Source organism: Vulpes vulpes, chromosome 13, assembly GCF_048418805.1.
Source record: "Vulpes vulpes isolate BD-2025 chromosome 13, VulVul3, whole genome shotgun sequence".
NCBI lineage: Eukaryota > Metazoa > Chordata > Mammalia > Carnivora > Canidae > Vulpes > Vulpes vulpes.
In genome coordinates, this window is record NC_132792.1 from 51,965,149 (window position 1) to 51,977,681 (window position 12,533).

General features: G+C 38.6%; 1 protein-coding gene across 13 annotated transcripts in view; it reads left to right on the forward strand.

The window, feature by feature from the left end:
* Positions 1 to 12,533, forward strand: part of TPD52 (tumor protein D52) — a 107,266-nt gene that overhangs the window by 80,838 nt on the left and 13,895 nt on the right. For 8 of the 13 annotated variants that reach the window (XM_072734437.1, XM_072734438.1, XM_072734436.1 and 5 more), the window contains 2 exons: positions 6,456 to 6,604; positions 8,118 to 8,219. In XM_072734437.1, the coding sequence (XP_072590538.1) occupies positions 6,456 to 6,604; positions 8,118 to 8,219 (251 nt within the window). Of the gene's footprint in view, positions 1 to 6,455; positions 6,605 to 8,117; positions 8,220 to 9,312; positions 9,340 to 12,533 lie in introns of all 13 variants that reach the window. The other 5 variants (XM_072734435.1, XM_072734430.1, XM_072734431.1 and 2 more) reach the window with 1 other exon arrangement.

Consider the following 12,533-nt stretch of genomic DNA (forward strand, 5'->3'; position numbering starts at 1 on the left):
GGACCCTTATCAGATATATGATTTGCAAGTATTTTCTCCTATTCTGTATGTTGTCTTTTCACTTTCTTCATAGTGTCTTTTGTTTTTTAAGATTTTATTTATTTATTGGAGAGCAAGAGAGCAAGCATGAGCAGGGGGAGGGCTAGAGGGAGAAGCAGACTCCTTGCTGTGGAACTCCAATCCCAGGACCCTGAGATCCTGACCTGAGCCAAAGGCAGATGCTTAACCACTGAGCGACCTAGGCACCCCTTGTTGAGTTTTTTTTTTTTTAATTTTTATTTACTTATTTATTTTAATTTTTTTAAATTTATTTTTTCCTTGTTGAGTATTTTTGCATCTATATTCATGAGAGATATTGGCCTACGATTTTCTTTTCTTGTGATGTTTTTGTCTGGCTTTTGTATTAGGGTAATTCTAGCATCTTAGAATGAGTTAGGAAGTTTTCCTTGGTCTTCTGTTTTGTGGAGGAGTTTAAGAAGGATTGGCATTAATTCTTTATTTATTTTATCTTTTTAAAAGATTTATTTATTTTATGAGAGAGAGAGAGAGAGAGAGAGAGAGAGAGAGAGGCAGAGATACAGGAGGAGGGAGAAGCGGGCTCCATGCCGGGAGCCTGACGTGGGACTCGATCCCGGGACTCCAGGATCGCGCCCTGGGCCAAAGGCAGGCGCTAAACCGCTGAGCCACCCAGGGATCCCTGGCATTAATTCTTTGAATGTTTGGTATAATTCACCATAAAGCCATCTAAGTCTTGGACTTTTCTTTGTTGGGAGATTTTTGATAATTAATTCAATCTGTTTACATATGATAGGTTTCTTCAGATTTTTCTGTTTCTTCTTGGGTCAGTTTAAATAATTTGTAAATTGCTAAGAATTTGTCCCTTTTTTTTTTTTTTTAATTTGTCCCTTTCATCTAGGTCATCAAGTTTGTTGGCATACAGTTGTTCATAGTTTTCTCTTATAATCCTATGTCTAGTCTTGGCTTCTCTTCTCCTGGCTCTATGCCAAACATGGGGCTTGAATTCATGACCCTGGGATTGAGTTGAAAGCTCTACTGACTGGGCCAGTGAGGTGCCCTTGTCCTTTTTATTTCTTTAAAGTTGGTAGCCCTCCTCAGTGCCTGTCACCCAGTCTGAGGGGGGCACTTGGCGGGATGAGCACTGGATGTTATGCTATATGTTGGCAAATCGAACTCCAATAAAAAAATATATAAAAAAAAAGGTGGTATCAATGTTGCTGCTTTCATTTTTTATTATAGTTATTTGTATCTTCTATTGTTTTTTTCTCTGTCAGTCTAGCTAAATAAAGGTTTGCCAATTTTGTTGGTCTTTTTAAAGAATCAGGTTTTGATTTCATTGATTTTTCTCTTATTTGTGTTTTCTGTCTTATCTTCACTCTAATCTTGATCATTGCCTTCCTTCTGTTAGCTTTGGGGCTAATTTCCTTTTTTTCTTCTAGTTTGTTAAAGTGTAGAGTTAGATAATTGATTTGAGGTTTTTTTTTTAAGATTTTATATATTTATATATTTATTTTTAAGATTTTATATATTTATATATTTATATATTTATTTGAGAAAGAACATAAGCAGGGAGCCCAATACTGCCAGGTTCCAGGACCCTAGAACACATCTTGAGCCAAAGGCAGATGCTCAACTGACTGAACCACCCAGATGCCCCTACTTTCCAGTTTATATTGTGATTTCTTCTTTGCTCCATTGGTGGTTTAAGAGTATGTTGTTTAATTTTCATAAATTATGATATTTGCAGCTTTCCTTTTTTTAAATTTCAAGTTTCATTCCTTTGTGGTTGGAGAAAAAACTTCATATGATTTTTTTTTTTAATTTACTTATAATAGTTACAGAGAGAGAGAGAGAGAGAGAGGCAGAGACATAGGCAGAGGGAGAAGCAGGCTCCATGCACTGGGAGCCCGACATGGGACTCCCGGGATCGCGCCCTGGGCCAAAGGCAGGCGCCAAACTGCTGTGCCACCCAGGGATCCCCTTCATATGATTTTAAATTTATTGAGATTTGGGTTTTTTTTGCCTAACATATACTCTGTGCTGGAGAATGTACATTTGGGGAAAATGTATATTCATACTGTTTTGGGGCACAGTGTTATATATATCTGTTAGATCCAGTTGGTTTATGGTGTTGTTCAAGTCTTCTGTTTTCTTATTGATGTATATATGTTCTGTCCACTTGTTTACATAAGATTTTACTAACAAAGTGGGGATAGGATGGGTAGGTTAGAGTGGTGATATGCCTTATGGAGGAGTAAGAATTAAAAATACCGTGTATTTAGTACATGCTACTTTAAAAAGAAAAAAACAAAAGTACATTTTCCACAAGTTACATATATTTATTGTAGAAACATAAAAGAAAACTGAAGAAAATGAAAATTACTCACAGTGTGAAAGTTTAGATGATCTGTTTCCAGACATTTTTCTAGATATGTATTGTTATATTTCTGTACTTTTTTTTTTATTTCTGTACTTTAAAAAAGCCTTTTTTAAAAAAGGTCTATAACTTTTCCCCACTTAACTGGATTTCATAACAGTTTTTCATGCCAATAAAAAATTAATTTTAATTGTTGGATAGCCCATTTTTTCATTGCTGCAAGCTCATTTTTAACTAATGGACATATTTATAAACATTTAGGTTGTTTCCATTTCTTGCTATTATGTAATATTTTGGTGGAAACATTTGCACATAATCCCTTATACACTTCTCTAATTAGTACTCCTACAAAGAGGGTTCCTGGGTCTAGTAGTTTTTTCTTAAGGACACAGAGTCATTCCCATGTACACTGGTAGTACCAAAATGCTATTCAGAAAATTTCTCACAGTATATGAGAAAGCCATTTTTCCAAATCCTTGCCATTCTTGGTATTATTATTTTATTATCAGTAATACTAACATAATAGTGTCTAGTGTCTTCAGATTGCTTGCTAAGCTGAACTCAGTGCATACATCATCTCATTTATTATCACAATAGTGTGAAGAGGCACATGCTATTATTTTTTATTTATTGAAAAAATTCTAGTATAACATTCTGTATCATAGTTTTAGGAATACAATATGGTAATTCCACAATTCTGTACATTACTTAATACAATTAGTTATCATGACTTGATTGAGGAGGAAACAGGTTCTAAATCTCTGAGTAGATTATATGTTATTGAACAATTCTCACCGCTATCTAATTCTAAACATTTTCATCACCCAAAAAAGAAACCGTGTTCCCATTAGCAGTCACTCCCAGCCCTTTCCCTCCAACCCCTGGCAACCCCTAGTCTACTTTCTATTTTTATAGATTTGCCCATTACAGGTATTTTGTATAAATGGAATCAGATAGTGTACGGTCTTTTGTGACTGGCTTCTTTCACTTAGTATTTTTTCAAGGTTCATCCATGTTATAATGCATATTAGTACTTCATTCCTTTTTATGGCTGAATTGTATAGCTATCTACCACATTTTGATTATCTATCAATTGTTGGATACTTAGGTTGTTTCCACTTTTTGGCTGTTATGAATGATGCTCCTGTGAATATTTTTGTGTACAGGTTTTTGGGTGGTTATATGCTATGTACCAGGGAATGGAATTCCTGGATCATATGGTAACTCTATGTTTAACTTCTTGAGAAACTGCCAGACTGTTTTGCTGCCAAACTGCACCATGCTACCTTCTTATCAGTAATGTAAAAGGGCCCCAATTTCTTTATGTCCTTGTCGACACTTGTTACTATCTTTTTTATGATAGACATCCTAGTGGGTAAGAGTCTCTTTCAATTTTTCTAATTACTAATTAATGGTATTGAGCATTTTTTCATATGATGATTGATCATTTATGTATCTTCTTTGGTGAAATGTCTATTTAAATCCTTTGTCCACTTTTAATTGGATTATATTTCTTATATTATTGAGTTATATGTGTTCTTTATATGTTATGAATACTAGATCTTACCAGATGTATTCTTTGTGCTTTAAGATCGTTCTTTTATATATGTATTTTTTCCATATTTAAAAATATGTATTATATATATATATGTCTGTGATATGTATATATTGAATTAAGGAATTGTAGCTATGATGTGCTGAACTAGGTATGTTGGCAGCACAATCTAACCAACAAAAGTGGGGAATGCATTGGGTCAGATTTTTAGTGGTCTTTTCTCCAACTGTCATTAGGGAAAGGGAATCGTGAGAGAAGTGTCAGGGGGTAGAATATTTTATCTTTTAGGTCTGTTTTTTGGAGCATCTGAAAAATTGGGAGTTGGGATAGAGAGGGAGGTGTTGGAAAGCTAATAGTGTGCAATGAGAATTAGCCAGGAAACTGAGAAATGGAGCCCCCAAAACCTGGGTTGAAATTCTGGTTCCTACATTATTAGTTTGATGACTTAGGGCAAATCATTTAATTTACTTGATTTTGAACCTCATTCATTCATTCTTGCCTTCTTATTTTCATATTCCACTTAAATGACTTCCAAGACTAGCACAGAATGAGCGGTCCTGCCTGACAAGCACAGAGGGTTATCTTTGTTCTGGACCTACATTCTAATTAATGCCATCTTAAGAACTGTGTGTGTTTTGCTAGCCACTTCACATGTGATTTGTTCTTCTCTCCTTTTGTTGAGTACTATTTTTCTTCACTTTGTGTTCTATAAAGATTTAATTGGCAGTGAGAAGAGTTTATTTAACAACACCAAATGTTGTTATTTTATTTAATTATTTACTCCAGGGAGGGGGAATGTAGAGGGTGAGGGACAAGCAAACTCTTGTCAACACAGGGCATGATCTCAGGATCCTGCTATCATGCATGACCTGAGCCGAAACCAAGGTTAAGTAAGGTTGGTTAAACCTTACTTAACCAACTAAGCCACCCACACGCGCCCACTATAGGTTGTTTTTAAAGGCCATGCTGTCTTTGAAATCTTAGAAATGAGAGGTCAAGGTTGAGAATATGGCTTTGCAACAAGCCAAGAGAAGCATCTTTCTAAGGGTCTTGAGTATTAATGACTATCCCACTTTTTCAACTTTCCAGGACAAAAGTTCTCTTCGTGTGAGGTCTGTCTGTCTCTGTGGGTCTGTCTCTTGCCCTCTGTTTTTCTGTTGCAGGCTCTTCTTCTGCTTTGTAAGTCTTTTTTGTTCTTTTTAGTTTCTGCATGTAGAGTTTTGGCCTCCTCAAATATATTTAAGCTTCCAAATCTTCTAATCTCACTTCTCCTTCTGTACTTTAGGGCATCTTTATCCAAGTCTTTTCAGCTACTATTCTCAGTGTTATCTCAGTTTCTTAAACTAGATTCCTGAATGACAGAGACTGTGATAAGTGAAGCATCTCTTTTTTCCAGCAGGCATATTCCTGGGTGGTGGCCACTTGATGGGTTGGCTGTCCTTGGGTCAAGGGCCTATCTCTAACTGTCCAGCCTTAGCTGAGGTCCACATGGGACTTCTGTGGTGCTCTTTGTGGGGAGACAGTTTGATTCATTGAGAGCTGTGGTTTTGGCAGGCTCTGGGACAGACATTTCCAGTATAAACTTTTTTTTTTTTTTAAAGATTTTATTTATTTATTCATAGAGACACACACAGAGAGAGAAGCAGAGACACAGGCAGAGTGAGAAACAGGCTCCATGCAGAGAGCCTGACGTGGGACTCGATCCAGGGTCTCCAGGATCACGCCGTGGGCTGCAGGCAGCGCTAAACCACTGCGCCACCGGGACTGCCCCTCCAGTATAAACTTTTATGAAATATGTAGGAAGGTTGGATTTCGATTTGGCTTGGATGCACATGTTTTACTGGGGAGTAGAGATTTGGTACACAAATATGAGATCTGTGGGTACTCAGGTGGACGTGTCCAGCTGGAAATGTGGACGAGAGGTCAGAAGAGTGGATGTTAGAATAATTTGAATATTATCTGTGTGGAGGTTTGAACCCTAAGCTTCCATGGGATAACTGAGTAAGGAAGTATAGAAAGAGAGAGAAAAGAAGCCTAAGGACAATTCAAGATAGAAATATAAAGAAGAGAAAAGAGGGGTGCCTTGGGGGCTCAGCTGATTAAGTGTCGGTGTCGACTCTCGATTTCTGCTCAGGTCATGATTTCAGGGTCATGAGATGGAGCCCCACGTTAGGCTCTGCACTGGGTGTGGAGCCTGCTTGAGATTCTCTCTCTCCCTCTCCCTCTGCCCCTCCTGCCTACCCCACTGATGTGCGTGCTCTCTCTCTCAAAAAAAAAAAAAAAAAAAAGATAAAAAAAGAAGAGGAAAGAGAAGCTCTATAGTAGAGTTCAGCATGTAACCAGTTTACTAAACATGCTGTATGTTGTTTTCAGAGACGGATAAATGAATCAGAACATGTTTTTAAGTGACTCATATAGAAGAATATTGAGAATAGTTTTGCACTAATAATCCTCACTTACTGAAGGACTCATGCTGTATTTTTACCCCAACCTCCTTCCTCATAGGTAGAAGAAGAAATCCAGACTCTGTCTCAAGTGTTAGCAGCAAAAGAGAAGCACCTAGCAGAGATCAAGCGGAAACTTGGGATCAATTCACTACAGGAACTAAAACAGAACATTGCCAAAGGCTGGCAGGATGTGACAGCAACATCTGCGTACGTTCCCTTGATCATACATTTTTCTAGAGAACAGAGAACGTGAAGGACACTTCTGCTCCTTTTGTGTGGGGAGGGGAATTGAAAGGCTTCTGCAACTTTTCTTTGTACGACACAGGGCCCTCCCAACCCAGTTCTCCAGTGTACCCGAGTCTTCTCTAACTCTGGTCTTCCAGACTGTTCTAGGGGATAGAAAGAAAACCAGCCTCGTCTGTGAGTTGAAGACATGACATTTAAGTTCCCACAGTGTTATATATTGACTTGCCAGAAATGTACATGTGTCACATAGTCTTCAGAATGATCAAATAGGGTGGTAGGTGAGCTAGCCCGAGATAAGGAAGCAGGAGCAGGTGAGTTTTGAGGTTACAAAACTCAAAAATGTGGGGGCAGGATTTGAACTCAGGTTTGACCTGAGCCAGTCTTTCTTCATCCTGCTCTATAGGGAGCATAAGACTCGACTCATCGCCTCTGATAGGTGCTGGTGGCGAGGCCCACCCCTTAATCGTCTTGTCTTTTTGATCACACAGATTTTGGTATGGCATCATCATGATGCAGTTTTGTTTCCCAGCATAAGGAGGAGCAAGCTTGTGAAGATTCTGAAGTGTGTTCTTTATCATTCTGTTCAGTCCCACTTACTGAGCTGGTGACCAGAGGCAGTCAGGCTGCTGGCATCCTTACGTGACAGCACTAGGGTCTTTCCACCCCCTTTGGCCCACTTTCTACCCATATAAGTCCAGGAAACTATCCTTTGACTGTGTATCACCATACATTTTTTGTTTTTAATATTTCATCTTGATGGGATAACTAAAAATGCCTGAGCCTTCCTTTCTGTAATGTGGGGATCTTAACCTCTTGGTAGCTATCATATTCGCTTATTTTTATTTTCCCTTCACTAATCCGTGGGTAGATGGGAAGAGGGAGGTGGTAAATGGTAGATTTATGTTATAGCAAATACCACACTAAAGTTATCTTGAGTGTCACACCTTTTACATACTCTGCTGAGAGTCTACAAGTCCTTATTTGGTAGCTCTGCAGACATGCAAAATTAAAAAAAAATTCTTTATAGCCCGTACAATTTATTTGAATAATAAAGTACATGTGGGCCTTACCTTGCTTCTGGTCCCTTTTTAGGAGATTAAGTTATAAAAGGCATGTGAAGAATTTGATTTCATTTTTGTTTTGTTTGGCTTCGGTGGAGAAGAAGAAGAGGTATAATTTCTTTCAGCCTCTGGCTCATTTTCATCTTTTCTCCATGACTGTTTTGCCCCTCACCCTGATTTCCTTGGTCCTGCCTTTCTAGGCCTCTGCCGAAGATCGCGCCTGAATGAGGGGGTAAGCATCAGGTGAAGTGATGATGCCAACCTGGTGGTTGTGAAGCAGATTGGATGTTCTGAAAACAAAATCATTTTAATTTTCGAGAGCTCTACCAAGAGGTGGTGATTATGCTTTAAATAACTATTAGAAAAGGTTAGCCTAACTTTTCTTTGTTCTGTTCTTTTATAATTTAATGTAGATACAAAAAGACTTCCGAAACCTTATCTCAAGCTGGGCAGAAGGCGTCAGCTGCTTTCTCCTCTGTTGGATCAGTCATCACCAAAAAGCTGGAAGACGTAAAGTATGTCCTCATTTCTCCTTGCTCATTAAGTAGCTGAGGCAAATTAAAGTTATGTTGTGGTTGCATTGGTTTCCTGACTTTGGCTGTGGGTGATGCCGGATTCTCCTCTTTTCAACTGAGGGGAGCCCACTCCTTCAAAACAGGAGAGGAAATATTGCCTAAAGTATTTTAGGGGTAGCTTTCTGACTTTCAGACATAGCGTTCAAAATAATCATCTTATGAATACATTTAAAGTTGCTGGAAAATTCTGGTTGTGCACTTCTATCCTTCTAGTCCTTCCTGGTCATGCAGGGTAAGTATATCTCTCGCAGTTGCAAGTTTGTGGTTGGGGGCTGAGCCTGTGATCCTGCTGGGGACATGTCCAGGAGCATTGACTGCACGCTGGGGCCAAGACCTGCCTTCAGCTCTGTGTGTTACATTGTTAAACTGTGGTGTGATTACAACATGCCCATCTGTGTACTGACTTGTACTCATTTGTAAGCTCTCTCTACATTCATGCTTAGGCCCAAATCTTGATATTGAGCTTTGCTTTTTATTTTGCATTTATATTTTAGATTAGTCTGTAGAGTTTTTGTGGCAATTTTGATAAAACCACTTCACGGTGCTTCTGTGTGTCTCCCCTGCCCCCCTCCCCCATGTTGATTAGAATAGCGCTGAAAGTGAGAAACATGGTTTAAATTTGCTGTGCTTCTGTTGGCATGAAAGTTATTTTGTTTTACCAACAAAACCCTCAGATTGCATGACTTTGTGTTTTTCATTTGTGGGGAATGTAGCTTTTACAACCAGAATTTTGTTTGTTGAATAAATTTGGCAATCAAATGTATTATACATTGTACCAAAAAAAATGACTTGCTTATTATATTTGGACTATCATCATTCTAAGCATTGTGTAATAAACATAGCTTACTTGGATTCTTCTGACAATTTATAGACATCTTGTAGGTGTTCTCATTTCTTTTTTTGCCAACTTGACTGTATAGCGCTTTGGAGTCCAGTTAAAACCTTACACAACTTTTAAACAGTAGGTAATTTCATTGTTTTAGATTTACCAGAACTTCCTTTCTTTTTTAATGCTTACTGCGGCTTCTTGCAGATTGCAAGCCTTTTCACATTCCTTTAGGTAAGGAGAGCTTGAACCATCCCTGCAGCTTAGCCGGTGTCTAAGACAAGTGTGCTTAATTAGATTATTATGCCACGTTGGATGATTGTGTTTGTCCACTACATACTTTTCTTGCATCTGGAATATCTTTCTCTAGTGCATACCTATTTCTAAGGGAGGATTTCTCGTATACCCGGGGTAATGGATAAATTAAAAGAATAATTTGACATTGTGGTTTAGGGATATGGAAATGATTTTGATGTTTCTTACTTTTTTTTTTCTTTTTTTTTGGTAAAAAGAAGCAGCTTAACCATGGCATACAGAATTCCTCCCTTTTAATGTCTGACTTTGTTTGTTTTTGATGCTTTAATTTCTTTGGTGCTTTTGTCAGGATGTTGGAATTCTTCACCTGAGTCTCATTATGTATCTGTAATAGACTGCATATGTCCCGCCTCGTGATGTTAGTTTCCCATCTTATACAGGTTACTCTGGATATTTTTTTTTTATTGTGGTAAAATATTCATAAAGTAAAATATACCATTACTCTGCACTTTTCAGTACTTGTTTTATTAGTGTATAGTTTTTACTATCCTTTAATTTCTCCATACATTATATTCTTTAAGTGTACATGTAAAGAAATTTCATGGTTGCAAAAGAAAAATAATCTCTTAGGCTAAAAAACAAGCACATTAAAAAGATGTCAGCCCAAACCATGCCTTAGAGAAGAAGGAATCTTTGTGATGTTGAACAAACCTCTTCTCTGTCTCCCATACAGACTTTGTACCCAATTAGTTGAGAAAATGAAGTTGGAGCAAGGTCTTTAGAGTATAAGCAGGAAAGACAGCATTGGTAGTCTCCACACCTGTTCCTATGAAGGCAGATTGTCTTCTCAAGCAGTCATTTGCGATAGTCTGTCTTCTTAAGTAAGGGAATACGTACTTAGAGCTGAGGTCTTTCTGCCCTACTGACACTTGGCCCTGGAAGTCAGAGTAAATCATAGGGATGCGTCAACTCTAAAAGCTGAATTATTTAAAGTTAAACCTGTGCTTTTTTTTTAAAAAAAAATCACTAATAGGAGGTGATACTGTATCTTTGGTATTCAATTAAAAACGTCCTAAGTGATCTAGGCAACTGTTAATTAAGACCATTTTATCTAAGGTTGTCTGTGAGTTGTGTGTGAACAGGTATTCAGTCTCATAATCCATCCTGCTAACATTAGACTGCACTTTGTGGGCAGGTCCAAAGAATAGAACCATAAATCAGATCTGCTTCTTGTACGGAAAGACCTTAAAAATATTTGAGTGGATGGAGTGGAGGAAAGAAGCAGGGACTAGGAACAAGTTAAGGTGGAAGAGCCCTGTTAACACTGGATTATATAAAACAGTATTAGATGTGATAGAAACAAAAATGCAAGAATATTTATGTAAGTGCTGTTGAGGAATGACTCATTAGTATGTGTCCCTATTCTCTATGTGTTTAAGAAGATTAAGCAAATGTCTTATTAATTGGCCGGGGACAGATTTGAGTATTGCCACCCTTTTCTAGCTCCTTAGTCCCTTTTTTCATCTTATTCATTTAAAAAATATCACTGAGGGGCGCCTGGTTGGCTCAGTTGGTTAAGCGTCTGACTCCTGGCTTAGGCTCTGGTCATCATCTCATGGGTCCTGGGATTGAGCCCTGTGTTGGGCTCCAGGCTCAGTGGGGAGTCTGCTAGAGGATGCTCTCCCTCTGCCCCTCCTCATCTAAAATAAATATTTTTAAAAATATGTAATTGAGATTATACTCTACCACTTTTAGTCCTGCTTTTTGTTTTTTTTTTTTTAAGTCCTGCTTCTAATAACGTTCAGGATTTCTTTTTCTTTAGCACCCATGATTCGCTCATACTGCTTCGAAGAATGAGAGTGGTGGGCAGCATGTATTGAGGGATAGGACAAAGTTCCTGAAGAAGAGGGAGGGGACCTAAGAGGGATGCCCTGGGAGTTTCTAAGTCTAGGCGTTTTTACAAGAACGTTGGTGAGAATGTTAGTGGGCTCTTTTAATCTGATTAGCCCTCCACGTGCCTGTCACCTAATCAGGATTTTGTCCACACACTCATCTACCTATCAGGGAGTTGTTCATGTGGGAAAGGGTGGAGGGCTCCTTCCAGGATGGTGTAGAATAATCCTCTTAGGACAGGGCCCCTTGCCCCTGCCTGCCTTTCTTTCTACTGTCCTCCAGGATTAATAATATGTATTGATACATGGAGGTTAAAGTAAGGCTTTTGATGAGAACTTGGAAATTAGAGACAGGAGATCGTCTTCTGAAAGCTAAATTTTATAATTCTTACAGATTAAAAGTTGACTGAAGTCACTTAAGTCATTTCCAGGCCAAGAAGCCCTGATCGTCATCAGATTTAATGTGCTCATAGATCATAAAAATATATGAAAACATATATAATAGAAACACATAAAAACATACATAATAGAAAACGTACATAAAGAAAGACCACACCTCTAAGATCAGTGACTCAAGGGAGCAGGTACTGGCCCCAAAAACTGTCCAAGGAGAGGGAGCTTAGAGCATAGATTTTGAGGGTTTCATTCCCAGCCAGGCCTTTGCTCCTCTGGAGATGGGCAAGAGGTCTCTTTAGCCACATCCTTGAAATAGTTGGTTAATCCTGTCAACTACCTTTTGTTTTACAGAGTCCATGCTAACCCAGCAAGCTTGAGGCGATGATTTCACTCTCTGACAGGATTGTGGATGATTTGCTGACGTGAATTGTTAGATGCAGCAACAGTTTTCATGTCACAATGTCAATTAATAAATGGGCACTTGGGATTTAGATATTAGTCTTACACCTCAAGTGGGTGGGTAAGAAGGAGGAAGCAGAAGAGACGAGAGACAGAGATCTGTTTTTATTTTTTAAAGATTTTATTTACTTATTCATGAGAGACACACAGAGAGAGGTAGAGACATAGGCAGTGGGAGAAGCAGGCTTCCTGCAGGGAGCCCAATGCAAGATTCAATGCAACTTGAGCCAAAGGTAGACACTCAACCACTGAGCCACCCAGGTGTCCCAGAGATCTGGTTTTATTTTATTTTTTTAAAGATTTATTTATTTATTCATTTATGATAGACAGAGAGAGAGAGAGAGAGAGAGAGAGGCAGAGACACAGGCAGAGGGAGAAGCAGGCTCCATGCCGGGAGCCTGACGTGGGACTCAATCCCGGGACTCC